The 16,684-nt window shown below is 48.6% G+C and overlaps 1 protein-coding gene across 1 annotated transcript in view; it reads left to right on the top strand.

Annotated features, from left to right (window-relative positions):
• Window positions 1–16,684, top strand: part of cdh19 (cadherin 19, type 2) — an 80,899-nt gene that overhangs the window by 17,375 nt on the left and 46,840 nt on the right. The window contains 2 exon segments of the mRNA XM_084326061.1: window positions 1,192–1,557; window positions 8,848–9,142. Of these exon segments, the coding sequence (XP_084182187.1) occupies window positions 1,327–1,557; window positions 8,848–9,142 (526 nt within the window). The 5' untranslated portion in view covers window positions 1,192–1,326.

The following is a 16,684-nucleotide window of genomic DNA, read 5'->3' as shown; positions in this document are numbered from 1 at the left end:
CCCGTGTTAGCTTTTGTGCCTTTATGTTTTTCTCCTTTTTCCAGCATTGCTGAGGTTTGGTTTCGTGTTTTGGAAAGTTCGTTTTTGTTCCTCCTCGTTTTTTCTGCGTTTGGGTTCTACCTCCTACAACCCATGCACACCATGATAAAACATTTTTATTTGGTTCTAACTTGATTTTATCTCTTTGTTTTTTATCTCTTGTTCTTTATCTCTTGTTTATCATCTCCTGTTTTACATTTATTTCTGTTTTTTCTCTATTCTATGATACATTTTCTTTGTGATACATGCTTTCTTATGTTCTATAGGTGTATGGTATCTTGTGTATGTGTATGTTGTTGGACCCCAGGAAGACTAGCTGCCGCTAAGGCGTCAGCTAAAGGGTATCGGTTTAAATAAACAAATAAATAAACACCACCATGCTGTCTAAACCTAACACAAACACTCTCTCTCTTTCACGCTCGTGCACACACACTCTCTCTAACTCGCTCGCTCGCACACACACATGCTTGCACACTCTCTCATTCACACTCACTTCCACAAATCCTGGGCTTCCTAGATTAGGTACTATATAAAGTTTGATTGCGTTCACACTAACAGCAAACCGCACCATGCTCCACTTAGTTACCAACTTGTCTGTGAAGACGGTAGGTACGTACCGTTAACTGCTTGGTGCAAATGGGAGCCGGGCTTTGAGGATTGGGAGCATTTTTGGACGAGGCTCATTTGCATAGAAAGGGGACATGTTCCGCCCATATTACCTCATTTAAATATGCACCAATTGCACCGGACGCAATGCTGACGGAACGCAGTTGCCACCTCATTTCACCCGTTGCGCGTCCTCTGTGGATAGCAAACTTGCGTCGGAAAAAGCCATGCAAACCCTTTGTGGATCCCGCCCACAGTGTGTGCCGCTGCGATCATTCTCACTCAAAACCACACATCAATTTAAGATAAGATAATATATTCCTTTATTGATCCCCTTGGGGAAATTCGAGCATCATAGCAGCATGGGGGATGCGGGAGGGGAGGTACAGGTATTGGCAGGGCAATAGAAGAAAGACATAAATATAGGCAATAAAATGTAATCTGAATATAAATATGAGAAAAATAAACAGTGTAAACAAAGGTGCAGATGTCGGAATGTATGCAGTAGCGGTCATAACATATGTTAATTTCTTACTTGTTCTGCAGAGATATGAAGATGCAAAGGAACAGGGGTGACACCGAGACGCCACGCTGCCTCTCCGAGGTCATTACCTGCTGCATGAATGGAGGTGTGGCGGCGCTGGACCAGTGAAGACACCTCTATCTTCTGCGTGCTAAACCATGGGAAGGAGAGAGGAGATGAGCTGCCACGGCATCCTGGCCGTGGTGACGGTCTTCTCTCTGATGCCTTGCTGGGTGTTGGGGGACGTGAGAAGGGGCCAGGGAGGCGCAGGGTCCCTGCAGCTCGCCCCCGGTTCCGGCCCTCCTCCCCACCGTCGACTGAAACGAGGCTGGATCTGGAAGCAGCTGTTTGTGCCTGAGGAAGATCCCACTCCTCGCATCATAGGGCAGGTACTCGTCTGAATGCCTTCCGCGCTCCTTGATACATAAGTGGCAATGCACTTTCCACAGTCCGGGTTCAGTTGACCCGTGAAGGCCGTTGTAATGATGTTTTTTTTATTTATTTTTTTCTCTGCCTGATTTTCTATTTTTCTCCCCATCCCAATTTAGTCGTTATGCCAATTCCCCCCCTTCCTCCTACTGGTCAGTACAAGAGAACCCTGAAGTCCACCACATGCTTCCTCCGACACATGTGGAGACAACCAGTGGCTCTTTTTTCACCTGGCAGCGAGGACTCTCATTGGTGAAGCGTAACGCGTGGGAGGTCATGCTCATGCCTTCACCATTTCCTGCCTTTCGCTGAGCAGGCTCCCAGACCTGATCTGTAGGCGTCGCTGTCCGCAACGCCAGATTACCACCCACGACTTCCCTCCCCCTAACTCAGCCAAACGAGTTAGTATGACGACCGGCCCAAGCCGCAGGGCAATGCTGACTCCGGCAGTCGAGACCGCAGCCTCTTGCATTGGTGACGAGCGAAATCTCCGCTACGCCACCCGACCGCCCCTGTAATGATGGTTTTCTATGGATGATAACATATTTTATATAAGAAAGGAATACTAAGGGCGCTTTCACATATAGTTTTGGTGGACTCGGTGCGGTTCGGGGGGTGAAGTTGCAACATTGTTGCATTCTTCATTTGGTTCGTCTGCATTCACATTGCAATTTGTCAAGCGCACTAAACTTTCTGAACAATGTCACGCGGTTGAAAAGGGCGCTTGTCTATTGGACACAATAGAGAGTGGAAATGTGTGTGTATGACTGTGACTGCGAGCCCTAACGTGTGTGTGCGCGCGCATGCGCGGATTTGACCGACTGTCCCGCATCCCGCATATTGAGAGGATGTCCCTCTTTTCGAAAAAAATAAAAAACATTGGTCTAAAAGCCCCTCCCTACAGGCAACCCGCCTCTTGTCCACACACATTGCTCTGCTTGTGACGCTACCTCATATCGCAGATCTGATTGGTTAGCGCTCTGCTCGTGAGAGGTGACTCACTTCCTATATTTAGTCGGCATTTGGTCCGATGAAGCGAACCGAGACCTAGGTTTTAAGCGGGGTCGTGGCCACACCATCAGCTCCTTCCCAAGTCTTTCACCACCGAAGGCAAAGACCACAGGGCCCTCAGTGAGTCCGAGCAGAGCGCTCGCTATACTCATATAACTATGGTTATAGAATAACCGTATGTTATATATCGTAATAGCTTACGCTCTGCTCATAGTGGAACATAGGAGCTAAGGCTGAGCCCGAACCCTGTTTTTAGGGTTCGAACGTTCGCCAGGGTTTATCGAACGAACGTTCGAACATTCGTTTTTTGTAAATTTTTTAATAAAATTTTTTTTTTATAATTTTTTTTTTTTTTTATAATTTTTTTTTATTATTATTATTATTATAGATCCTACGGAGGGCGGCACTGCATAATCTATTGGTGAAAAAACATGTTGTTTACAGTGGTGGCTGTTCATGTAAACATGTAATTAAACAAAGCACTCAGAAGAAAATAAACAAGCTACTGAGTACTGCATAAAGTTCCTACTTATGATAAACAATAGCCCTTGCACACCGCAGTCACGTAAGGGGCTAGATAAACAAATGCATTCGTTTTGTGGCATTCACGTTATATAGTTAGTGTTACACGTTCAATAACAGGTATTCACTCTTGGTCGACGGGAAGGAGAGAGGCGCGCGCCTCGGCTCCTTCCACCGTCTACCTCTGAACGGGGGACGGCAGAGAGACAGAGAGACACCGGCGCGGGGGTCCCGCCGGGCTCCCAACACGCCTGCCGCCTCGGCCAGAGTTGTTTCCAACGCAACCACCTCCCGCCATGAAGCTCGCGCTCCGTGACCGAAAAAGGCTGGTATTCAATACTATTTATTAATGATCCTTCCGCAGGTTCACCTATGGGAAGTTGTTACGACTTTTACTTCCTCGGCGGGGAGCTAACGCTACGTTAATGCTTCTCTCAAGCAGATCAATGGCGGCATTGCCGGAAGTAAAAAAAATAATAAACGCTTGCCGATTGGTGGTAACAGCAGAGGCGGGTGCAAGCGGTGTGACGTAATTGGCAGAATCGCCTGTCATTCAATCAAAATTGTTCTATTGCATTGGTTGAGACTAGAGCTCTGGTTGAGTATCCAGCAACAGCCCGGCAGAGACCATACTGGTTGAGCCGAGCGATCTCACTCGGGGGACGCGCCGCTTCACATCGCCTCACCGTCGTTGCGCCTGCTTTATTTTTTTTCACCGAACGTTCGAACCCATTAATTAAAGTCCGAATGTCAGCTTAACGAACGAACGTTCGAACGTTCGAACGTTCGGGCTCAGCCTTAATAGGAGCTGAGCAGAGCGGAAGCTCGACAGATGTACCTGCTGAGGCCCCCCACAACCATCAGAACCGTGGAGGACCCGGGCCTCCTGGACCCCCCTAGAGGAGAACGGGAGGGAATCGGATCCGACTCTGCGAAGAGGGTTTAGCACCTCAAAACGCACAGGGTAAGCAGACCGTGGGACTTACCTTCACACAGAAGGACCCGCGACCACTCAGGCGCGCATCCCACATGCCACCAGGGAACGGACGGGAAGCAAAACACCCCCGTCAGAGTCCCCAACATCACAGGGTCGAAGGTCAAGAACCCAACCCTGTGGCAAGGCCGTAGCAGCGGAGCGAGGAGGAGGACCCAGCCCTAGGAACAACCTGAGGGCCAGGACCCCCCGAAAAAGGGGGCCCGGTGAGGTCAACGATGCCGTAGCATCGGGACCCCACCAGACGGTCACTGGTGACACCACCACCCACATCGCCAGCGTATCGGACAGGGCCCAAATCAAGAGTAGGCCCTTCCCCCCTTTGGCACGCCGCTCTGAAGCACTCTAGCTTACTGCACCTGGTATTCCCAGGGGGTCTCCCATCGAAGAACTAACCAGGGCCGAACCTGCTTAGTTTCCGAGATCTGACGAGATCGGGCGTGTCCAGGTCGGCATGGCCGTAAGCCCAAAGAGGCTACCGCCCCACAATACTGTGGGGCCAGACGGCGCGCCGGGGAGACAACCCCCAAGGGGGTCTATCCCTCAATCCAGGCAACAGGCCAGAACTCGACCTGTGCCTGGAGCACTGCGGTCTAGACAGGCGCCTAAGAGGTCTACTGTGAGAACAGTACCTGGCGGAAGGGGTGTTCGGTATGCTGTGCACCATGTTATGACCTCCACAAGCCCGACCCCTCCAGCGGGGTCGAGGTTCAAAGGAGAGGCCGACACAATTGGCAGACGTCATGAAAGATGCGGGGGCATACTCTCGGGCAGACGGGGTCAAGCCCGGCCTCAACCAGACAGTCGACTCTGCTACCAACACACCGGAGAACCAACCACCTCCCTATGTTTAGTTTAACAGGAGGCGGTTGTTCCCTTAACCCACCAAGACAACTTTAGAAATATAACTGCGGGCATACACAGGCTATACAAGCAGTACAAGTGTTTCAGTTTTCAAAGGGTTAACCCAGGCCAACATGTCGACGAGAACGAGTCCGGACCTGGGCCTGGCGGACCGGGACCTACACAGGGATGCCTAGAGGGGTTGACAGCAACCACCCCGACAGCCCCCTCCCATCCCCGCCCAGCAGGGGGAGGGAGGGGTGAAACAAATGCTATATGCACGTCAAGAACCCGAAACACATCAATGGTGAATTCTAATAAGAAACACCAGACAACGTTCCCTCCATGCTGTCTGGGACGAGCAGCAGGAAGCCGGTCAATAAGACACAGACGCGTCTGAGGGCAACCCCGTCAATTCTGCTCCTCACATAAGAGGGGAAGACAGAAGTTCCCCCAGAGAGACCTCTACGTGAGTAACAATTGAAAAACATACATGCAATAATAATTGGGCCAAGTGACCAACGGCCCAATACACACTGTAATAGAGAGCAGAGCAGAAAACGAACAGTTTTCGAATGCATCGCATCATCCAACTTTGACAAAGACAGCGGTCTGCAGCACAGAGCCTGTAACCTCACGGATGTCTCCTGGCCAATAGGAAAACGTGCCCAGTGACGTATTCCATGGCCGGGGGGAAATCCCGTGACCCACCCATCCTAACATGGAGTGGAACCAGGGAACCCCCCCCCCCCCCCCCCTTCCCCCTCCCTGTGACGCGTGGCCACTTAAGGTAACTAACTTGCGTTCAGCGTTTCTCTGATTGGCCACGACGCCCACGTGACCACGCGCTAGCACGCCCCCTTATCCACGCCTGCCGCTCTGTGTGTTGCAGCGCGCGGCAGAGCGGCAGAGGTCCCTGTGTGTTCTCGCCTTCCTGTGTGTTGTTGTAGCCACTGGGTAAATCGGGATTTTTTTATTTGTTTGTCATGACAAACCAATTACATAATCCAACATATGTGTAAAGGCACAACATATTCCAGTTAACGGTATATTTTTTGAATGATTCGTTACGGCGCAATCAATACTTCCATGCATTCGGGACCTCCATGTTTTGGGGGTATTCATCAGACAAATCGGATCCGGGATTCGGCTCCCATCAGTCGGGCAAGAACTGCGGGTTTTCAGCCTCTCTCCTCTCTCCTGGAGCTTAAGGGGGTGCTTAGTATTCCTGCCTCTGAGGAGGTGGCTACAACAACACACTGTGACTACATGCAGTCACTGTGTGTTGTTGTAGCCACCGGGTAAATCGCAATTTTTTTAATTTGTTTGTCATGACAAACCAATTACATAATCCAACATATGTGTAAAGGCACAACATATTCCAGTTAACGGTATATTTTTTTAATGATTTTTAACGCTGTTTTCAGGTAGAGAGAAGACATAAGCCTTGGCCAATGCTAACCTAAGCTATACAAAGCGACCAAGACAATTTTCACACCACACGTCGTATCTCCAAATGTAGTGAAGCAACATATGTTTAGTTTAAACAAAGACATCGTTATTAACCAAAACATTCGGGAGGGGGAGGAAGGAAGAGTGGAGCAATGTCCTACGGACATCTTACCTGCACCTACGAACGCAGGACGAAAGGCCGCAACACAGGTTGGTCTACCACATTGACAAAGGCCTCTCGCTGGCAGGGCCAGAAGAGGCAATGGCTGGAGGCTCCTGCAGCCGGTCATGGCGCAGGCCCGACGACATCTTATACCAGAGATGACGTCGTAGTTAGAGTGCCAGGGCCCGCTATCCTCACGGCTATGGTTGTAACATAGCTAAAAAAGCTAACAGCTAACTCCAGGCTAACTGATAGCATCAAGCTAACGTTCCTAGCCGAGCGTAGCCGCCAGCTAACGCAGTGGCAAGCTAAGCGGCTACTACTGAAGCTGTACAACATGAGAATAGCAATACAGGCCAACACTTCAGACAGCCGCTGTCTTTTCCTCTTCTTACCCGAATAAAAAGGAAAAAAGGCAACACACGCCCCTCTCAGAGAACGGTGTTTACCAGACACAGCGGTATCGGCAGCAAGCCCCTCGTTGTACGCGGGCTGCAGCCGACCTGAGCTCGGAGACATTCTCATAATGAAAACACCAAGCTCACCCCCCTCGCGCCGGGTGTTTTTCGTCTTGAAAAGCGGGGCCAGCGCGGCGGCAGAGGGTATCCGTTTGTCCAGAGACCCGGGGAATTGAACCGCAGATTCGGAATCACGGTCCCAGGAAAACAAAGCTACGACTTCACTGAGGAGGAGCCAATGTTATCGTGGGGCATCAGACTAGAACCCCCTCCACGCCGCTAAGGGGCAGCGAAAAGGATTCTAGCCTGGAGCCGACCTTCGTAAGCTGTGCAGTTGTCCCCCCACAACTGACACACCTGGCGCCCGCGTCACAAAAAATATCACCCGCCCAGAGAGGCCGTCAGCCCTTACACAGCCGACCGCCTCCCAAGCATAGTATCCAGCTGCAGAGCCGGAGACAATGCCGGCGGGGATTGCTCAGCGACGCGCGCCCCTAATACGAAGCGCCGGTGGAGGTCAGAATGATCATCATCTTCTAGACACTCTGGTGGCGAAGACATTATCGCTGTATTTCCTCGAAAAATTGTGAGAGAGAAAACAAAGATACAATGTCAACGCAGCTCCTCTTCTCCAATAACTATTTCAGCACTAAACTTTAAAGTTGTGTGTTACAGACACTTTTTCGGTGGTGAAAATAGGGAAGGAGCTGATGGTGTGGCCACGACCCGCTTATGTAGAGGAGCGGGTGTGGGTGTGGCCAGGCGGATGGGTGTGTGCATGTGGAGAAAATGTTTCATTATTAGACTGGATAAAGGGATAGTTCCACTACGAGCAGAGCGTAAGCTATTACGATATATAACCCACGTTATCCAATCAGGAGAGAGAACTCCACACTGCAAAAATAAGAAATTAAAACTACTTTTAAGCAACAATATAATAATCTACCAGTGCAGTAAGGAAATTGGTATGGCAAGTTTTCTTGAAATAAGTAAAAATATCTAGGGTTCTCTCTCCTGATTGGATAAAGTGGGAAGGGATACCAGGACATGTTTTTTGTGTTTACTGTAGAGCAGAGGGACTGGGAGACCCATGTTACTGACCAAACACTCTATATCATTGATGGCTGTCGGAATGTAGAGCTAATTATTTTAACAATAATATAGAAAATACCATTTTCAGCACCTTTAATTCATGATATCTGATATTATAATAACCAGGAGACAATTTATGAGGTTCAATATGATTTGTATTGTTATTACATTATTACAACATGATTTATTACAGATATGGATCCATACAAGTATGCAACAGCAATAGGTGAAAGATAATTAAGTAAATAAGCAAGTAGAAATAAAAGCAAGTGAAGATTTATCTTTCCATGATATTTAAGATAACAGGATACCGGGTGTTCCTTACAATAACAACATTCAGGTTAGAATACAAACGTACACAGGTACAGTACCTACAGTGCCTTTCTCCTACTGGATATCTCTACAGTTCGTTAGATGGGAACTAACAGACCTTTGATGTCTTGCATGCAAAGTTCACTATTGAATGTACATACAAGATATATTCAGAAATACACTAGATGCATGAAAGAGACGATAATATAGAAATGATTATGGATATGATATAGATATGATAAAGATACTATATGTAGAATTCACCTACTCATAGCCGTTTATCAGGTTCACCCATAGCTTTCAATGGCCAGTAGCCATTGTGACATCATCATTAGAAAGAACACACTGATGTGATCATACACAGAAAAAACATACTCTCTCTCTCTGTCTCTCCTTTTTACAGCTCAAGTCTGACTACGACCGGGGCGACTTTTCCGTCAAGTACATCCTCTCGGGGGAGGGTGCCGGGGAAGTGTTCGAGATAGACGAGTATTCCGGCGAGATCCGGATGCTGCAGAAGCTGGACCGGGAGCAGAAGGCCTTCTACGTTCTCCAGGCTCAGGCTATAAACAGGAGGTCCAACGAGCCAGTGGAGCCGCAGTCGGAGTTCATCATCAAGGTCCAGGACATCAACGACAACGCGCCAGAGTTCCAGAACGAACCCTACACGTCCAACATCCCAGAGATGTGTCCCACTGGTACGTGGCCGACGGGGTCCTGCCTCTTAAGCGATGGGTCACGTCAAACATTTTACATTATGTAAAATTCTAACAAAGCAGTCAACCAGCACCTGCTAACAGGTCAGATCCTTTAGCTCAGCTGGTTAGTGCGGCCGCCCTGTGGATCCCAGGTTCAAATCCACATTGGTGGTAGCGGTGGGATCTCACTGCCCTGTGAATCTGTATCCAGGTTTACATAGCAATAGGGGTGTGATCTCAGTGTCTTATCCCTGGGAAAGTGCAAGGATGTGACTGTAAACTACTAATGTATTGTTCGCAGTCAACCAGCACCTGCTAACGAGTCTGACCCTTTAGCTGATCTGGTTAGTGTGGCCTCCTGCGGATCCTATGGTCCCAGGTTCAAATCCACTTGGTTACATTTATATGAATATATGTTGATGTCAAAATCGACATTGCATAATTCCAACAACGTTGGACAGTTCAGTCAATATCTTCAAATGTACACAATTGTCTCCCTGTACCAGAAATAATAGTGGCGAGGCTTGAACTTGTGACATCATCCAGGGGAAATGTGTGGAGTCGGCCCAATTGCTGACCGACTTTGTAGGCACATAGCATTTCAGTTTGTGCTATTACATCCAAATGAGTTTTATTTAAATGCAGGAATCAGAATCATAAAATATACCCCTACCCCAGTAAAATCACCATGGCTACTGTCATAGTGTCCTAAGTAGTTCCATTATTCACTGTCTGAGGAGCAGCTCCAGGATTTATCTCTTGATGACATCATCACTTGAGTATTCTCTGGTATTCCAGTCTTTGGTGTTCAGCTGAAGGGTTGTTCATATTCACGAATTGCAACTGAGCTCAACGTTACTATAGAAACATAAATAATATTTTAGAGTGCATTTCACCCTTTAGAGGAGCACTATAAAATGTGTTTTATTTCAAGTGAGGACCATGTAGAGTCACTAATTTGGTTGAATAAGCGTGTTATTTAGTGGTCAAGGCAACCCGCTCCTCATTCGACACGGGTCCAGCAATGTGGGGACCGTGTGGACTCAGCCACTCGAATCCTGCGCTGTGGGGACCGTGTGGACTCAGCCACTCGAATCCTGCGCTTATTCCTCGCAATCGAGTCTAACAGTTCCACATTTCCAATCATCTAAATCGTAGCCGGTGCATCTTCAGAAACACTTGATTAATGGGTGGACATACTGTAATTTGCAAAGATGCAGGTTAAAATGTTGCTTGTATTTCAAGGGCACCCATTTCAAACAAATCACCCCATTATCTTTATCTGAAAGGAAGAAAAATAACCAAAGCTATTTTGAATGCCAGATGCCTGCCAAACGGCCCCCCCCACCCCCACCCCTTAAAGGAGTTTAAAGTATTGGTTCAGGTATCATTGATTGCCTTTATATGATATATTATTTTACTTAAGTAATGTTATTAGAACCAGTGGCCTTTCATAGCACAAACATTACCATTTCAATTTATATGTAATCTGCTTTTTCTCCCCCCAGTATAATATCTATCGTAATAAATCATAATGCATTTCTCTACAAAGACAAAAGAGAAGGGGGCGGGGGTGGGGGAGGGGTAGTGAGGGATACTGAGAATATCTGGCTGTGAGATAGAGAGAGACATACTTACTGGGAGGAAGGAGAGAGAGGCCACATCCACACAGACATAGATTGAGACAAAGAGAGAGATAGATAGAGAGAGAGAGAGAGAGAGAGAGAGAGAGAGAGAGAGAGAGAGAGAGAGAGAGAGAGAGAGAGACAGAGAGAGAGAGAGAGAGAGAGAGAGAGAGAGAGAGAGAGAGAGAGAGAGAGAGAGAGAGAGAGAGACAGAGAGAGAGAGAGACAGAGATTGAGACCAAGAGAGAGAAACAGAGATTGAGACCGAGAGAGAAAGACAGAGAGAGATTGAGACAGAGAGAGAAACAGAGATTGAGACACAGAGAGAGAGAAACAGAGAATGAGACAGAGAGAGATAACAGAGATTGAGAGAGTGCTGAGGAGAGAGGGATGGGGTGGGTGGACGAAAGGGCAAGGAGAGAGAGAAGCAGAGTGAGAAAAAGATAGAGGTTTGTTCCACCCTAGGTGAAAATCTGCATAAAATGTATACCTAGGTAAATGGAATATTGCTCCACTTCTACAAGGGCTATTTGCATATTCTTGGTATCTAGGTATCTATGGACCTCATTGAATGTATTCTCAGTGTCAGAAATATTGTGTCTATTACTAGGCTTGCTTAAATTGTGATGAAACAAAGGAAAATATGAATTATGATTTTTCTTTTCATCTTTGACAGTGAATAACACCATGATAATAATGACCAGACTTAAAAAACTGCCACTGACCTCGTTCAGTACCCTCTTGAGATCATGTGTACAAAAGATCTAAGGAAATTAATAAAGGGAAGATGATAAAAGGTTCTGTATATACAGTACTGAATTCTCCCATCCGGACCAATGCAATTTGAAATATTATTATAGAATATAGAATATATGCTTATACATTACTGTAACTGAGGGGTACAATTCCCTGACTGTATTGATAAGTATGGTATCATTAAACCACTACCGCTTGATGTACTTTAACTTCTGGCCATACAGTACACGATATATAAGTATGATGAACACTTTCCCACATATGAAATCAGGTCCACACAAATATAACAGTCGAAGGTTTAATATAGCAAAAGGTATATACAACATTCACTTAATTACATTTATGATTTGAATGCACTTGTAAGGCAAATGAGTATTCGTAGGCAAATCAACACTGAATGTTCAATCTCTGGTTACGCAGGAAGCAAGTATACAACCTGGTTCTTTAGGGAAACTATAGCGATGGTACTTAAGGATTATAGCGGGATACTAAAGGGGTCCTGCTGGTTGTAAGTCAGTAAGGGGGGGGGGGGGGGGGTTTGGAGAGCCGTCAGCTGCATCCCATCTGGTCAACGATTCCTGGGGAGAATTCAGGTACAGAAAACAGTGCCCGCAGGATCTTGATCCACAGATGAATACACTTGGGCCCTCTTGTAGACGGTAGCTGTAGGTCCACAACGAAGGAGAAGCGAGGCGGCCTCGGTCTGGGTTGAGCGCCGTCTCACCTGGGCTCCTCTCGGGGGTCATTCCAACACTCACTGGCGTTGGCTGTTATCCGCTCCACAAATCAAAGCACCCAAAGCAAATAGATATTCCATGCCGTATAGGCTCAGCAGTCGTCCGGGTAGGTAATCCAATGTGCAGGTCCACTCGTCCTCGCCCAGAACTCCTCGGATGAAAGCACCACGCGTGGTCTGCCCAGCCTGGTTAAGACTCTAGATAACGCGAGGAACGATGGGGGTGCTGCTCACTTTAGAACTTTAACCGAACGATGCACCATACATAATAGACTATTATTACTTAATAGAAATACGTCCCACTCGACGGTACAGTGCCAAACTATGACAATTCAGCTATGAATTTACACGAGGTCTCAATGCCTATTCTGGGGCCAAATAGGCCATACTGCACCACACGTGGGTCGTGGGTGAGGCTTCACGTCTGTTACTAGGTTGGAGGGTAAAGGACTAATGGACTAAAAGAAAGTTCTACTTTACTTGCGCCCTATTTATATGCACGGTGAACAAATAGTACCATTCGTATTTCGGTAGCCGTATTCCTACGCGGAACCGGGGCTAGTTGGGACATGTTCGTCGGCACTATTGAACTTGACTCAAGGGGCCTGTCTGCTGGCGCCAGGTTCTTGTCCAATGAGAGAATGAACTATTATGGGCTGTAGTAGACTAAAGGGATATTCAGTGTATATGTACAAAGAATATACAAGGGATATCAAACGATATACAAATACTATTAAATATATTCCATAAATAAATATATATATTCGGTTTAATCTGATCCTTCACAACAGCCGCCCCCTAATTAGTCCCACCTAATTAGCTAAGCAGAGACAGATTAACCGCACTGTCTACCACTCAAGGTCCGCTGTAAGGGTCAGTCAACTCACAAAGTCATGGGGTCATGGTCGTCATCGATAGTGTCTGGGAGTCTTGGCAGTTCTATTAGCCTCGCCACGGGTCGTGTGTAAGTTCGCCCTTGGACGAGCACTTCAGCTGCTCGGACCTTGCCATCGGCACCGGTGATCACTTTGCTTACGCGGCCAGCCGGCCACATAGCTCTGGGTAGTGACTGGTCGATAATCATGACGACTGTTCCTTCTGTCAAATTGTCTCTCTCTTTTACCCACTTCTGGCGGGTCTGTAGAGACGGTAGATAGTGGAGTAGGAAGCTATTCCAAAACGTGTCAGCCAATCAATCAATCAATCAATCAAATTTATTTATAAAGCACATTTCACATGACGCGTGTCAACCAAAGTGCTGTACAGAGGGTAAATAGCCAGTACTTGACTGTACCTCCACATTCTTCGGCCGTTCGCTTCTTCAGGCCTGTACATTGTCTGGGGTAGCGCGGGGTCCAGCCGCCCCATCAAGAGTGTGTTGGGGGTGACTGGGTCGACATCTGCTACATCACTTGAGACGTAACCGAGGGGCTTGGAGTTCAATACTCCCTCGATCTCCGTGAGGACTGTCATTAGGACTTCTTCCGCCACAGTCTGGGCCCCAAGCACGGCGTACAGGGCTGTCTTTATAGAACGTACTTCTCGTTCCCAGGTTCCACCGAAGTGGGGTGCGTTCGGGGGATTAAACTGGAAGTCAATCTGGGATGGAGCGAGGTGGGTCTTAAGTTCTGGGCCCATAGCTTGGAAGCTCTCTCTCAGCTCTCTTTCTCCGCCTTTGAAGTTTGTCCCGTGATCAGACAACAATGTAGACGGTTTTCCTTTCCGCGATGTGAATCTTCGGAAGGCCATAAGGAATGAGTCTGTGCTCATGGTTGGAAGGAGTTCGATGTGTATCGCTCTGGTGGTCATGCATTTGAATACAATACCCCACCGCTTCTCGGTTCCTCTTCCTTTCTTTATATACAACGGGCCAAAACAGTCCATGCCTGTGGAGTGAAAGGGCTTGTCGCCGAGTCGGAGGCGACAGGGAGGTAGGTCAGCCACCCGGGGTATGCTGGGCTGCGCGCGCCACTTTCGGCAGTCTAGACAGGTTCGCTGGAAGCGTCGCACTGCTTCTCTCCCTTGAAGTATCCAATAGCGACGTCTGATCTCCGCGAAGACTCTCTCTGCTCCTGCGTGGTGCACATCCTCGTCGTATTTCTTTATGAGAAGCTCTGTGACCTTGTGTCGGCTGTTCAAGACTATCGGCTACTTAACGTCATCCGGTAGGTCGGGGGCTCTCCGCAGACGACCACCCACTCTGATGAGATTATGGGCGTCACTCTCGGGTGCCAGGTGGAGCAGTCTGCTGTCTGATGGGACGGGCTTTCCTCCCTGTAGACAGTCTAGCTCATCGGGGAACGAGTCTCTCTGGGCTCGTTGTAGTAGAAGAAGTTCTGCTTCTTCGTAGTCAGCTGCTGAAATGTCAGTGGTGGGCTGAATCTCTGGGTGGTGCCACAGGAATGTCTTTATCTGCGCACTCTGTAGGGTGAGGCAATCATCTATGTTGGGGTCTGTGGAGGCGACTGTGCTCAATCCACAGAACATAGGTTTCTTGTTTTCTGCCTCCTCTTTACTCGCTTCCCGTGGGGTGGGCGTAGGCCACTCTTCTTCCGGGAGCTTGAGGAACTCTGGTCCGTCACTGTAGATGTTGTGACGGGTGAGGTCATCTAGGGACATTCCCCGGGTGATGACGTCAGCTGGGTTGTGTTTGGTGTCCACATACCGCCAGCTCGCTGCTTCTGTTAACTCTTGAATCTCTGTGACTCTGACTCCCACGAAGACCTTGTATCTGCATGAATCAGACTTGATCCATGTGAGTACTGTCGTAGAGTCTGACCACAAGATTGTTCTTTGCACCGGGATGGTGAGTTCACGTTGGATTAACGTGGCTAGATGCGCTCCTGCTAGGGCTGCGCAGAGCTCTAGACGCGGGATAGATTGTTGCTTTCGTGGGGCTAGTCTTGAGCGAGCCAGGATGAAAGCGGTGTGTATCTCTCCTCCCTTCTCTTGGGCACGCAAGTAGGCCACAGATCCATAGGCTACTTCGGAGGCGTCGCTGAAGACGTGTAGATCCATCTTGCATGTCTCTGGCCTCACTGTGGGTGGGAAGTAGCTGCGGCGTATGTTGACGCCTGGGAGTGAGCGGAGTTCCGTCTCCCACTCTCTCCATGTGGAGGCAAGGTGTGCGGGTATTGGGTCGTCCCAGCCCTGGTCCTTGTCCCATAGTGCTTGTACAATCATCTTTGCCCTGGTGGTGTAAGGTAGAATACATCCCAACGGGTCATATTGTCTGGCGAGTGTTCTGTACACACTCCGTCTGGTGGTCGGTATCGCCGTCGACCTTCCCTGCTCCGTGGTCAGGGGTTTGTGTCTATAGTGGAGCGAGTCTGTTTTGAAGCGCCAGACTAGTCCTAGTGTCATTTCTTGGGCTTCTCCTGGGATGGTCGCCATCCAGGTCTCGCTACTGGCTGCCTTGTCTGCGGGGGAGAGGCTGCGCAATACTTGCGGGTCGCTGCTGGCCCACTGCCTGAGATCAAAGCCGCCTTTGATCAGGGAGGCGCGTAGCTTGAGTAGGAGAGCCTCGGCTTCTTCTTGGGTCGAAACGCTTTGTAAACAGTTGTCCACGTAGAAACTGTTCTTCACACTGTGTCGGACCTCTTCATCTGCTGCTGGGTCCTCTGCGACGTGTTTCGGCAGTGCAAATGTAGCACAGCACGGGCTGCATGTGGTTCCGAAGGGGAGGACTTCCCATTGGTAGATGGCTGGGTGCTCATCTCCGATCCTCTCTCTCCATAGGAACCGCAGTAGGGGCTTATCCTCCTCCACTAGTCTCACCTGCAGGAACATCCCTTTGATATCCCCGCTGATAGCCACCTTGTCCTGGCGGAAGCGTAGTAGCACGCCTAGTAGAGAGGGGCCGAGTGTGGGGCCGGGCAAGAGCTCTTTATTCAGATTCTGGGATCCGATCTGGTAGCTGCAGTTAAACACAATGCGATCCTTGCCGTTGTGGTGGACCTTGTGGTGCGGCACGTACCATGATTCGGTCGTCTGATCGGCCTCTTTAATGTCAATCTTCATTACGTGTCTCGCTGTGATTAGCTTCTCAATCTCAGCGCGGTACACACTCTCTTGAGCGGGGTCTTTGGCTAGTGTTCAATAGATACCGCTCCGTAGCTTCTTTCGTGGCGTGAAAGGTGGGCATTCCCTCTCGCCTCAGGAGTGGAGTTGCGTATCTCATCACTCCGCCGACTGTGACTCTCTTTGTCCCTTGCTCGAGGAGGTTTATGGCGTAAATGTCTTCTTTAGAACGAATGTCTTTCTTTTCGTTCTTAAAGGGCATTGTCTCTAGTGTCCATAGCCTCTTGACATGCTGCAGGAGAGTGGTGTCTTCTTCTGTCACTCTGGAGTGGAGGCAGCTAGTGGCTGCTGTTCGGTTGAGAGATTTAGCGAGGGGGCCTTGTAGTGTCCATCCTAGGCGGGTCT

Source organism: Notolepis coatsorum (genome assembly GCF_963971535.1).
Source record: "Notolepis coatsorum genome assembly, chromosome: 12".
Lineage (NCBI taxonomy): Eukaryota > Metazoa > Chordata > Actinopteri > Aulopiformes > Paralepididae > Notolepis > Notolepis coatsorum.
This window is presented reverse-complemented; position numbering and strand designations above follow the sequence as displayed.